The 14,062-nt window shown below is 38.7% G+C and overlaps 1 protein-coding gene across 2 annotated transcripts in view; it reads left to right on the top strand.

The window, feature by feature from the left end:
• SHPRH (SNF2 histone linker PHD RING helicase) overlaps positions 1-11,191 on the top strand; it is a 56,421-nt gene extending 45,230 nt beyond the window's left edge. For both annotated transcript variants that reach the window (XM_016223948.2, XM_016223947.2), the window contains 5 exons: positions 3,372-3,464; positions 4,123-4,209; positions 4,901-5,079; positions 7,601-7,681; positions 9,134-11,191. In XM_016223948.2, the coding sequence (XP_016079434.2) occupies positions 3,372-3,464; positions 4,123-4,209; positions 4,901-5,079; positions 7,601-7,681; positions 9,134-9,230 (537 nt within the window). In that variant the 3' untranslated portion in view covers positions 9,231-11,191. The remainder of the gene's footprint in view (positions 1-3,371; positions 3,465-4,122; positions 4,210-4,900; positions 5,080-7,600; positions 7,682-9,133) is intronic.
• Positions 11,192-14,062: the final 2,871 nt, after the last annotated feature.

Below are 14,062 nucleotides of genomic sequence, written 5' to 3'. Positions count from 1 at the left end.
CAAGTAAATTTATTGATAGATATGTTTTATGCAGTGTTTTTTTAGGGGGAGAAAAATACTGTATTTCTGCATTCACACTCCCAGAGAAGCCTAGAAATGTCAGATTCTACTATGTGTAAAAGCCTGTTGCATCCTCTCTTGTCTTCCTCTCTCTATTTTTTTTTTTTTTTTTTTTAGTTATCTAAATATTTTTATATAAGATACTTATATATGAACATTAACTGGTAAATTTAGAATGTAATTGTGTGTTTTTGTTATATATGTCATGGGTAAATACAATAATAATTGCAAAAAACAATTTCTATTCACTGGGCAAGTTAGCACATGTAATTCTGAACTGTTAGTCCAGCATTGAAGGTAATAATAGCTTGCAATAAACTGAACATGTAGTGGAGACTTCTACAATTTAAATCATAAATTATGTTTATGAAATTACCTTTATGAAGAACTTATACTTTATGGAGTGTAAACTCCATTAAAATGTGAAAAGGACATTGTTCTTGAGGTGTAGGGACTTTGTTTTATTTACTACTTTGTTCCCAGCATCTAAAACAATGCATGCCTGGCATGTAACAGGTACTCAGTGGATGGATGGATGGATGGATGGATGGATGGATGGATGGATGGATGGATGGATGGATGGATATAGATGGATGGATGGATGGATGGATATAGATGGATGGATGGATGGATGGATGGATGGATGGATGGATGGATATAGATGGATGGATGGATGGATGGATGGATGGATGGATGGATGGATGGATGAACAATTAAATAGTATTTACATATAATATCCCTAAAGCCCTTTGGATCCAAATAAAATTTTTAACTTTTTTGCCATTGCTAACTTATCTCTTTGAAATTATTATGCAAAGTGTTTAAAAAGAACAGGGTAATATATTGGTGGCCTTGTGCACTTACAAGATTTCCCACAGCCGAGGTAGAGTTTCCATAGAACTCCATTCAAGTAACATGTGAATGCTTAAAGACCCAGCACTTGCCCCGGGCATTTGCTTGAAAAGTGTTCCTGCTTTATGAGACCAGTCACACGAGCTGCATGACAGCACTGAGTTGTATCTGTCACTACCAATGTGGGTTTTTAGCATGGCGAACGGGTGCAGACAGAAAAACAGTGTTCACTGGTCTCAGCTCAAACTACTATGGAGAGCACAGGCACATTAGAAGAGTTAGCCTTGCTTCAAGAAGAAATAATGAAAGTCATAAAATACCAAGACAGCAGACAGCTTCTTCTACACTGAACAGTGGTGGGAAACATGCAAGTTATTTGCAAGTTACAAACCACCCAGGAAGCCTAAAGAAAAATCTGTTTCCTGTCACCAAGTCATAATCCAGTTGGTCAAGTTACTGGTTAGAGAACATAGTTCTCTTGTGTGGCAGCAGGGGTGGGAGGTGGGGGGGTGGCTAAGTTGTATAAATGTACCTTCTTTCAAGTGGTGTTCTTCAGTAAAATGAATCTTCAGAATACCTCTAGTCTCAGGACCTTTGATTCTTATAGTATGTTTAAAAGATTGCAAAAATCAATCCAAGTAAAAATTGGAAAAATAAAATATTATCAGTACTCTGCTTCAGATGTGACTGCCCCCCCTCTGACAAAGCTGGAACTCACCGTCTGTGGCAGGTAGCAGAGACTAGGCATCCATTTGGCCCCAGAGCAGTAATAGGTGCTGCAGATACAATAGTGTGCAGCACAGGGTGTTCACATAATTCAGAAGACCAGTTCACTTATGATAAACACAATCCCAGTTGTATCATCACATCAAGGTAGTAAGTTTAAAAAATCTCAGAATTACAGCCTCCTATTCATTCCCCTAAAACCCTGTTCATCACCGTCCGGGTGTCGCTCAGCGGTTGAGCATCGACCTAGGATCCAGGAGATCGCGGTTTGATTCCAGGTCAGGGCACATGCCCAGGTTGTGGGCTCAGTCCTCAGTCGGGGGCGTGCAGGAGGCAGCTGATCAATGGCTCTCTCATCATTGATGTTTCTATCTCTCTCTCCCTCTCCTTCTCTCTCTCTCAAACCAATAAATATTAAAACAAAACAAAACAAAAAAACCTGTTCATCTATAAGAAATAAGGGTAGACAAAGTATAATACATATATTGCATATATATAATTTTGTTCTTTATAATTTTTAGACTGAAATAGGTTCCTTTTTTTTTTTTTAACCTTTCAAGAATATTTGAAAGTGCATATCCAGAGGAATGAATGTAGACTCAGGATTTTAGTAGGAGAATTTTAAAACTTTCCCATAATTCTGTCTTGCTAACTTGAAATTACTATGGCTTTCTTCCTTGTTTTGTTTATAGTTTTATCTTTGGGTGTCTTTTTTGTAAAAGTGAGGAGGAGGGGTGGTTTGAGCTGAATGGTGCTGCTATGGGAATAGTTTTATTTCTTTTTTGGGTAGCCCTTCCCCAGTTGTGGAATAATCTATCCCATTATAGTGCTCACATTTAATGTCTCAAAGATAGATTATTGAGTGTCTAATTTGCCAGGTATTGAGCTAAATGTTTTGTATGCATTTCTTATTTAACCATCACAACCTTTGGGAAGAGAGAAAATCATCATTCCTGTTTCACAGATAAGGAAACTGACGCTTAGAAAGGTTAGAATCTAAAACTAGTAAGATGCAGAACTGGAAGTTGAATTTAGATTTATCTTACTCAAAATCCGTGCCCTTAACCTTCATGTCATACCACTTCCCAGAGCTTCCGAAGAAAATCTTTCTCTATGAAGGCTATAAAGTACTTGCTTTATTTCTTCATTTTCTGATTTCTTTATTTTTTTCTCATTTTCATACTCTTGTAATGGAAATAGTTATGCACAAGAACTCTTTAAATCCTTATCTGGCTTTGTATAAAGCTCAGCCCAAGTGGACGTCGTGTGCACCTCTGTCACTGTCCTTTGTAGTGCCATTGTAGGAAGGGTTTGCCACTGATCGGATCCTTCACTGTCAGCTGAAGTTGGAGTTTTGATGCACCGTGTTTTTCACATTTCCAGTGCCGTGATGTCTGAAGTGAATAGTGTCTTTGAATATAAATTGTGCTTATCTAAAGTAACAAAATTTTGTAATTACAGACCTAACTGTTAACTAAAAACATCTTATCTTCTGGGTCACGTCACGGTAATACTCTCTGGTGTGTTTTTATAGTCGGTTCTCTCGGAGTTTAAGTTTCATAACTTCTACACTTCAAGGCTGAAGAAAATTCCCAGCAGATGCAAAATAAAGAAGGGTACACACTTGCACCTCTCATGGGGTTTTGGAAATAAAAGCACCCTCTGTTGGTCTTCCATTCCATTGTTACTAGATTCTATTTGGCAGTAATGTGTTTTCTTCTTTGTGTTCAAAGGGCAGTCATTCTACAAAAGTGGAAGCCGTGGTCAGAACTCTGATGAGAATCCAGCGTAGAGATCCAGGGGCTAAAGCGCTCGTGTTCTCAACGGTATAACCAGCATTTCCACCCTCAGTATGAGCACAGGCTGGCTTTCTGTCTCTAATTACTTTATAACTGAGAACTAGTTATTAATGTTTGCTGTAATATAGGTGAGATTGAGAAATACGGATAGATTCTTTTCCACGTTAGATTTTTCCCATGTCTATACGATAGAATTATTTTTATAGAATTTTATGATGCTTCACAAGACAATTTCTATAGCTACATTTTATGTTTTTATATATAGGTTTACTTAGGGATTTTCTTATATTAACATTTTTAAAAATTGGACCTTGAAAGTCTCTCTTCACAAATGAATTTAAGAAAGAAAAATAATGAACTGAAAGAAAATTCTAGTTTTCGTTTTGGAAGATAAGTAACCACATTCGTTAGGCACTCCATTGTTTATTTCCTATTATGTTTATCTTAATTCACTTCTCACTGGTTTTGGGGGTTTTTTTACCCTATCTTTTACCAGCATTTGGCTAAAAAAATAAGAAACTAGTATCATTTCAAGATAGAAGTAAATAATACTGGTGGTATTTCATTTAAAGGTTTTGGTTTTGTGTTTACTTAATTCTGAGGTACCAACTTATTTTCACTTAGCTCCTTTCCAGAATCTCTTTATGTAAAACTCTGTGTGTTTTCTTGTTTTATGTGTTCTTAGTGGCAAGATGTATTAGACATTATTTCAAAAGCTCTCACTGACAACAACATGGAATTTGCACAGATCAGCCGTGTGAAGACATTTCAGGTATGCCAAGATTTTCTCAAGTTTTTTAAAGTGGATTCAGTTGCAAATGAAAACTTCTGTTAACTAGCTTACTTTTATTTATTGTCCTGTGTCTTGATTAATTATAAAGCAAAGCAGAGAAACTAGTTCTTCTCTTTCTGTTCAGTTATACCCATAGCAAGATTCTTCTGACTTGAGGTACATTTCTTTAATATAGCAAAAGATGGCCTATAATATACCTTTTGAATGGACAGGATCCTCATGTCCCTGGGATTAGGTTCTAACTTCACTGCATCAGGCAAAACTGCATGTGGTCAGATGGTCCTTATGTCACACACACCACGACAGGTGCACACCCAGAGACAAATACACACAAAAAGACCAAGAGAAAAGGGAACAGATTCATGTCTTTATCTCATACTCACTCTTAACACATTCTTTCTCTTCTCTTTCTCTCAGCTCATATAGTTTAATTTGCATACATCACATACATGTATCTTGTGATTCCACTAGACCTTAGATGCCACTTTCCCTCATAAACTCAAGCAGTGAGTCTACATTTTCTAAAATTGATCATTTTACATTTAACTTTCTTAGCTATTACATTTCACAAGGACCTGGATACTGTTAGGCATATTTAACATGAGTTGTAATATACTGTGGTTATTTTTAACTGATCCAGCTAAAATTTAAATGTACCTTTCTTTTTTAGGAGAACCTTTCTGCATTTAAGCATGATCCCCAAATCAATATTTTGCTGCTGCCCCTGCACACAGGTTCTAATGGGTTAACTATCATTGAAGCTACTCATGTTCTCTTGGTGGAGCCCATATTGAACCCTGCCCATGAGCTTCAGGCCATAGGAAGAGTGCACCGAATTGGACAAACAAAGTAAGGACTGAAGTTAATATGAGTCAAATTTGCTTCAAGTTCCTAAAACTCTTCATTTAGGTTCATCATAACCTATCCATTTTTAGTCTCTTCCTCATTTATATTATTATATGACAAAAAGATGTTTTGAGATTTCCAACTCTCCTCCTCCAAGCAACAAACCCAAAATTCTCCTAGATTTTTGTCTTTTCTCCTTCACAAATTATCCTGATACTTAGAGCAGAGGAGCGACATGATCTGATGTAAGTGTTGAAACAGTGATTCCAAGCGCCACATTTGGGCTGGGGCGGGGCGTGTGCATCAAGGGAGACTAGTTCGAAGGTGGTCACAGTAATCCTGGTGAGAGCTGAAGGTTACGTGGACCATGTTAACTGTAGTGGAAAAGGTGATACGTGGTCAGGTTCCAGATTTATTTCAAAGGTAGAACCAGTAGTATTTGTGGACGGACTGGACACAGTGTGTGAGAGAGGCAGGTTAACACCATGGTCTCTGGCCTGGACAGCTGAAGGATGGAGCAGCTTTCAGTGGACCTGGGGAAGGCTCTAAGGCAGAGCAGATTGGGGAGGGGGGGGGGCAGATCTTTATTGTTGATTAGATGTAAGTTTGAGATGTTATTAGACATCCAAATGGAGATGTCTAGTCTGTAATTGGCTATAGATGTGCAGAGTTCAGGAGCACAGTCTGGGCTAGGGAGATACATTTGGAAGTCAACCGACCTATAATGGTAGTTTTGAGTCTTAGGACTAAATGTGGTTACCGATGGAGAGAGTGTAGGTAGAGAGGACCAAGGATGAAACTCCAGAGGGCCCCAAAGTTAAAGGCTCTGGGAGAAGGAAAGACCAGCAAAGAGGAGAGATAAAGATCGAACAGCGTGTTAGGAAGAAAAGCAGGAGTTGTCCTCGGAGGCAAATAAGTGTGTAACTCAAGGAGGAGATGGTCAGCTGTGTCGTGTACTGTCCAAATGTCGAGCAAGGTAAGGACTGAGATGTGATCGTTAGATTCAGCAGCATGGAGATCAAAACCAGTTTGGCTGGAGTGGAGGCGAGGGCCCGATGTGAGTGTAAGGTGGAGTAGGGTTTTATTTCTTTATTAACAAGCACTGTATAGTGGAGCAGGGCTTTGTAACTTGTCCGGGGTCACCTGGCTAATAAAGTGGTGGCAGGTTTCAAACAGCCATTCTGCCTCCACAGCCCTGCTTTTAACCACAGTGCACTCGGACTCCACGGAGCTGGTGGGACTAGTGTCGTGAGGAGCTCTGCTCTGGAGAGCGGACAGCGGAGAGCAGGAAGGGAGTGGGGTCAAGGAGGCTTTTTGTTTTGTTTTCTTTTTCCCTTTCATGTGGGAGAAATAATAGGAGAATGACTCATTAGAGACAGAACCGATGAAGCCGGAGGTGGGGGCAGCGCTAGAACAAAGGCCTTGGGTGGCGAGAGGTCTGATTCTCAGCGGAGAGACTGGTTTTAGGCGGGAGTGTGGATGGTTCACCTGTAGTAATAAGTAGGGAGGCTCAGTGTATTCCAGACATGTCCCTTTAACTCCCCTCCCAGATGCACGTACCCACGTCTACCTCTGCACCTGTGCCTGGGGACTCAACGCCTCCCTTGGATGCCTAGTTAATAGAAAACTCGAGATTAACACGGGCAAACGAAACTGTATTCCTACCACCCTGCCACCCACCCCGAGGCTGCTCCATCTTAGATTGTGGCCCTATCACCTATAGTTTCTGAAACCAGAAACCTAGGACTCTCCCGTATTTCTCTTTTCATTCCTCACATCCAAACCATCATTTAAGTCTTGTCAGCTCCACCTCCAAAAAATATTCCAGATCTACTGACTGCTCACTGCCTTTGCTGATACAACCAAGGTGCAGCCCATCCTCTTACAACCCACCCTCTTTCCTGGCTGACAGCAGAACTTCTTAACTGGCTTCTCTCTCTCCATTTTCGCTGCCTACCAGTCCAAACTCCGCATGGCAGCCCAAGGGATTCTAAAGTATAATCAAGTGTAATTCAAATCACACATAAAGCCACTGACGGCTTCCTGTTGTAGCCACAATATAATCCAGATTCCTGCTGTCTCCTACAGGACCCTACGTGGTCTGACCTGTGCCCGTGTCTGTAGTCTCATTTTCACCTTCCTGTCCCACATGTACAGTGTTACTGCCACCCTAACCTTTCTGCCCCTCGGACATTTTAAGCTTGTGCCAAGCGTGCTCTCTTCCCAGGACTTTGCATTTATTTACTGTTCTTCTGTTCGGATACTGCTTCCGCTCCTCCTTTACTTATCGGCTCATTCCCCTCAGTCATGTTTCAGTAATAATTGTTTATGTGTTTGTCATGTCTCCCTTGTTTGAATGTTACTTCCCTGAGGTTAAGTAGTTTGTTATATTTGCTGCTGGACACCCACGGAGAACTGTGGTCAGTTTCTGCCAACTGATGATACGGCGTATACTAAACGAAGTCTGTTTGTTCCCATTCGTTTTACAATGTTTTTAAATTTGTAATTGTCATGTACCCCCCAGACCGACTATTGTACACAGATTCTTAATTAAGGCAACGATAGAAGAAAGGATGCAAGCAATGCTGAAAACTGCTGAGAAGAGGTAGGTGACAGCTTCCTTGATCAGTGGGGAGATTTTTCTGTTTATATGTAAGGTGGTATGTTTCTGGAGTTTCTTCACTTGGGTAACCACTTAGTCACCAAAAGATATAAGTGTACATACTTTTTAAAAGCAATGTACGGCATTTTACTTGGTCAAAATTTTTCAGTTAATGTTCATTCTATATTTGACTTAACATATTGATAGGGAGTGTGATGTATAAAATATTTAAACTATCCTACATTTCTTTGCCACATTGGATTTTTAAGTGAAATCTATTTTCATGCCCCACCTAAAAGCCTTCATCTGATATCTGTAAAACGACACTGAAGCGCTGCTTCTAACTTCACGTGTGTTACTCACATGCAGAGACAAAGGTCTGGACTTAAAACTCCGCTGGTAATTGTGGTATTAATTCCAAAGGCAGAACAGCGGCAGACACCAAAACAGCCTTAATTTTAAAAACTCAGCTTTGGGATCTTAAAACTTTGTATATTTATTTCATAACTTGTGTTCTTTAAAGTCATTTTGAAAACATAAACAGCCTGGCTGGTGTTGCTCAGCAGTTGAGCCTCGACCTAGGATCCAGGAGATCGAGGTTCAATTCCCAGTCAAGGCACATGCCCGAGTTGTGGGCTTGATCCCCAGTAGGGGGCGTGCGGGAGGCAACTGATCAATGACTCATCCTTGATGTTTCTGTCTCTCTCTCCCTTTCCTTTCCTCTCCTCTCTGAAATCAGTAAAAGACATATTTTTTTTAAAAAAAACACATAAACAAATGCCTACTGCATCCTCGTAAGACAAGTGTGATTGGAAGGTATGCCTGGCAGAGATGATTTCCTTAGAGGGGATGTGTCCACAGGGGGACTTGGCATAGTTGGCAAAAAAGCAGTTTGAAACCGGAAATTGTCTTCCATCAGTGGCTTATGGGAAGGAAAGAGGCAACCACAAGAGCTTTTTGCCTCAAACATGAAGGGTTTTTGTTGTTGTTTCCATATAACCCAGTGATTATATTTAAGCCGCCTCAATAAAATAGCAATTAGAAGATCTGTTGAAATTCTCTTGAAACAAATTAACTTTGGATAGTTAGAAGGTAAATTGTAAGGTTAGAACCTTAGTAACAATAGAGGAGGTTTTGTTTCTTTGTTTTATTAGTTGTGCAGGGAAAAAGCATTTTATGACAAAGCCTGGAAATAATCTATAGACGTACGTCTTCACTAATTTGAACAAGATGTAATAATGTTCCCATCACCTGCTTTCTTCTGGGAGTTTCTTATGACTCAGTTACAAAAACTTAGGAACAAATAATGTCCTTTATATTATTACAAGAATATAATATCTTTATATTCTTATAATATCTTTTATTATTATAAGACTAGAGCAATATATAAGACAAATGAAATAATTTATTCCTTGGGGTTTCTCTCTGACTCCGCTCACCTGGAAAATCCTGCAGTCATACCAACTCCTCGGTGAAGCATCCAGAGGCCTCCGTCCTGACCGTGGCTGATCTGGCAGACCTCTTTACCAAAGAAACTGAAGAGCTCGAGTGAAGTACTTGGTTCAGTCGGCAAACTCCAATGCATTTAAAAACTGCCATAGCTTGTGGAGCAAAGTTATAAGTAAAATATCCAGTAGATGTCAGTACACACTATTCTTAGGTGAATGAATTTCTTTTCTAGTTGTACAGTGTCCTAGTAGTTATGGCACCCTTTTCACTATGCTGTTTCCAGAAGATCTATAAAGATTTTTAATTTTTCACTCCCAATAAAACATTTATTTTTGTTCTAAAGAATATCTATATCTGAGTGAATTAAGACAGGTAATAGGTATGTTTCTTTTGATAAGGTCAGTCTTAAAAAGAGTTGGAATATGAGAAGGTAAACTAGCCTAGTTTTATATGACCTGATTCAACCAACACGAGTCACATTTTTGAAGGGCCTTTAGTATCTTTAGCACATAATTCAGCAATATCTTGTAAGTAATATTTTAAGTAGATAATGAATTATATTAACTCCCAGTTATTTAAGTAGGTTTAGACTGTAACTCCATTCATAGTAACTTTACAGTAGTACAACTCCTAACAATAAGTTAATATTAGGCAATTATTTCTTTTCATTGTATCTTGCCACGAAAAATCAAAACATAACACTTTCTCTGTTTCTCTTACATGTTAAGTAGTGTCAGTGTAAGCAGTTAACTTCAAATAGCGTTTTTAAATATTTACCTTAAAATTATCTAACCTGCTTTCTCTACTTTTATTTTTTCTTATTGTTTTTACATGTTTTAAGATTGAGGTATATGTAAATATTGCAACTTTTGTAACTTTAGTTCTTATTATGACATGGAAATATGGCAGGTTTTTAAATCATTATTATACTGATGTCTTGCATTCCTTTCCTTTCCTGTGTTCTTGTGTAACTAGACTTTTAAACACAAATATCTAAATTTATGATCGGGTTTGTTATTTTATTCCACTAGTACTTATCTCAAGGACCAGTATTTTATCTTTGAAACAAGAAAATGTTGTATTTACATAAGCAAATAATTGCAAGTGCTAATAACTTAGTATTTCTTCTTCTGTGAAGAATTAATGGACTTTGAAATTGGTAACTAAGGAGTAGTAGCTTATTATATCCTAGCCATTTGATGTAGCAGAAATGTTCCTATTTTGTTTTGTTTTGTTTTGTTTTTTGTTTTGTTTGAGCCTTCAAAGTTTTAAATGACCCTCAGGATTCATTAGCTTCTACTTAGCTACGCAGAAAAGTGTATTAGAAACATCCCCTGGATCACAGTTGTCCGAGGTGCTTTGGTGCTTAGTTAAGGTGCATTTTCCTATTCTGGGTTTGGCATAACTCAGCTGAAGAAACACACACACTTTTGGTGCCTGTTCTTCGGTGAAGGGAGAGATGCACTGATTCTTTCATATGAGGTTAAACAGAATATTATTCTTATAGCTCTTCGCATATTATAAAGAGCTCTCCTGTACATTCATGTGTTTAATTTGCCCAACAGTCCTGGGAAGTTGATATCATTAATATCATTCCTGTTTTAAAGGTGGAGAACTGAGGTTCAGAAGCACTGAGAAACGTGCCTATGACACATACAGGCTAGACCAGGCAGCTCAGGTCCCCTGACCCACGTCGCACGTTCTTCCTCACTCACCTGCTCTGCCGAGATTCAGAAAGCCCGTGGTTAGAATTTAATGATGAGCGTATTTTAGTATTTCTGTGTGTTTCCTAGTGTTCCTTTTGAGCTAACGTTGTAGGGGAAGCAATTTGATATGCTTCAATTTTGTAAAAAATCTATATATATACATACATATAATACACCTATCTGTATTAGAGGAAATACTGCTCTTATTTATTTCTGTAAGATATCACCGATCAAATAAATATTTTAGTGGAAGTTGAAATTTGGGGATTTATTTAATTTCTGAGCTGTAGAACGTACTGTGTGGTGTGTTTTTGTTGTTTTTTGTTTGTTTTGGTCTCAACAAAATATGTCAAAATCGTTTCTATTGCAGAATCTCATATTTTGCAGACATTTGTTATTTATTTCAAACAATTGTGACAATTCTTCCAAATAATTGTTCAAAACAAATACAGATCTAACCCCCACGTCTCCTTGGCCACAAGCAAAGGACTTTTTTGTTTCCTTCTTCCATCATTTCATATTCTCTGGAATATCCCTGTGCTTATAAATAGTTGTTCTTAAACGGGTGGTGTGCTAGTGAAACTGAGAAATAATGAGACAGATCCAGTCCTTAGAGACGTAGGGTGAGTTTGTAAGCGAGTCAGGTGAGTTTGTAAGTCTGAAAAGACTTCTTTATATACAATGTAAAATACATGTACCTGATTCTATGCTGTCGCCACAAACCCAGGTAGCTTTGCTGTGTTTATTGCAGCTTCCACCTTTTTCCCTGTACGTGCTCTCGGCAGCATGATCCATGCATTTGATTTTAGCAGCTGGTCCCTTTCATATCATACTAATAACAAACTAAAAACTCCTGACATGATAATTCAACATGGAAATCACAAATACTTTACAAGTAATTATTAAGCCTAACAGTATTTATCAAAATAGGTAGGAACTGACTTCAGCAATGTGAGATTAAGCATTTCGAGTGGACAAATGGAGAAATGGTGTCTCTGCAACCTCCCCTGCTCTCATTCACTGGTTCTCCGAAGATTCGGTGTGCTGGAGACCTTTATGTTTATTAGACTCAAAGGACAGTCTCTCAGAAATGCAAAATTACCTATGCTAAATGGCCTCGGGTTTAGTTAAATTGAATAAAAAGTATCTTTCAGTTTTTCTAGAATTTAAACAGAATCCTACAATAATAGGCCATTTCGTAATTTGTAACTGGCCTGCCAATATAAAAATGAAATATCATTAAAACAGTGCAGTACAAGCAATGCATTTTAAGCCTGGCTACTCTGATAAAGGAAACCTAATCTTCGAATGGTATTTCTTCAAAGTAGGATGGATTAACTATATTTTATAGAATGTATAAGAATCTGCATGTACCTCTGTTACATTGTGTAGAATGTGAACCACTTGCAAGTCTTCCGTTGGACCATGTGGTAATTGATAACCCCAAAGGTAATTCAGCTCTCAGGCTAGGCATGCGGTGTTAGTAGAGTTGTTACCCAGCCAAAAGTTCGTGTACCCAACACTTCAAAAAGGCCAGTATTCAATACGTCAGAGTTTGGAGTAAGGAAGTGTTTAGTGATGAGAAGACGGGGGCCTCAGAGTTTCCTCAAATCCATCTTAAGCAAGCAGAAAGGTCGGGCTTCCTTATATCCAGGGGAGGGAAAATAGGACAAGCTGTTTTGTAAAAACTCAAGCCCAAAGCTGAATTCCTCTAATGATTATCAAGTCTAGAGCAGAAGCATTAGCCTGAAGGCCATGGGAATGATACAGGCCAGGACATGGGCACCCGAGGAACCGAGCACTTCACTCTCACAGTTAACAGAGCAGAAAAGTGTCACCTCAGAGAACAGCTCGAGAGCTTGGCAGGGACCAAAATTACATCTCTAGCCTTCCCTTGCCTTCCTCAGCACTTCAGGGGCTGACTCTGTGTCTTGTCTTTGGAGGTCCCACACCATCTGTTGTATCCTGTTCCATTATTTAATATCAGTGACTCTCAAGACTGATTTTGTTCGTTGAAACTGAATTTGTTATATTGAAACCAAATCTTTTGTACTGCAGCATATGCTTGCTTTCCTCGCAAAATAGAAATAAAATTTAACCTCCATTGTCTGTGTAATGATCCTTTATACAGGGGACCATTGTTACTAAATTGTTCAGTAACATTTTCTTGCTGCCTGTCTAATACTCCATCCCTCCAGCCTTTTCTTAGAGGTCTTCCTCTCCAAACCCCGATGGTATCTTTCTCTCCTAGAAACCTGCCTCTGTGCTCCACACCCCTGATAAAGCCTATTCGAGGGACGGTTTTATGCAGGGACATATTTTTGACATGGGATTTTTTTCAGATCTGTGATTTGTATGACTCACATTTTGGATCACTGACCCCTGCAGTGCCTTACAGAGCAAATATTCGTACCCAAATTTTTGAGTGTCTCCTCACTTTATTTAGGGTATATCTACTGAGAATACCTGTATTTGTTTTCTTTCAAGACCATTTAGTTTGTATTTACCACATCCCTAACTAATTCTTCCTCAGACCTGCAATGTCACCTTCTGCCCAGCTTCCGTTAATCCAATGAGTGCTATGTCCAGTTATTTTTCCAGACCCTTCGTAAAAATTTTCATTGACCAAGACGGGAGCATTACTGCCTGTTGATCATGTTTTTCCTTTATCTCGGAATGGTGTCTTTGGTAAATGCAAACCTGTGTTTTAAAGGGGAAGGAGTTTTGGTGCCTGATTTGCTTTATTGTATCAGAATGTTTATAAGTGATTAGCTATTAAAATGATAAGCATCATTGTGGAATGTTGTATTCACTTAAAACCTCCTCAATGCTTTTCACTTTTTAAATCCCTAATTGATAATCAGGTTACTGCTTCTATTCTGCAGGTACCCATTTCTACCCTGCACTCATGGTCAGCACCCCAGGCTACCAGCATGATATGCTACAAAACAATACTTTACGTAGCACTTCTGTCTTCCTATTAATTTGTTAACGGTGACTCAAGCAGACATCTAATTTATGCAGTGAGTTGTTTTTAAGGGAAGATTGATTTTACTCATAATCTTAGACATATAGCAAAATATGAGCAGGTTTCCTTCTTAAATGTCTTTGGTCTTTCAAGCATTGAGGTAAAACACTTTTACTGAGCCAACCACTTTCTAATTCTCCTTCCCTCCTTCCTTTATTTTTCCCCCCTTTCTTCCTCTCTTACTTTCCTCCTGGTTTCAAG

Source organism: Miniopterus natalensis, chromosome 5 (genome assembly GCF_054644295.1).
Source record: "Miniopterus natalensis isolate mMinNat1 chromosome 5, mMinNat1.hap1, whole genome shotgun sequence".
In the NCBI taxonomy this organism is placed as follows: Eukaryota; Metazoa; Chordata; class Mammalia; order Chiroptera; family Miniopteridae; genus Miniopterus; species Miniopterus natalensis.
This window is presented reverse-complemented; position numbering and strand designations above follow the sequence as displayed.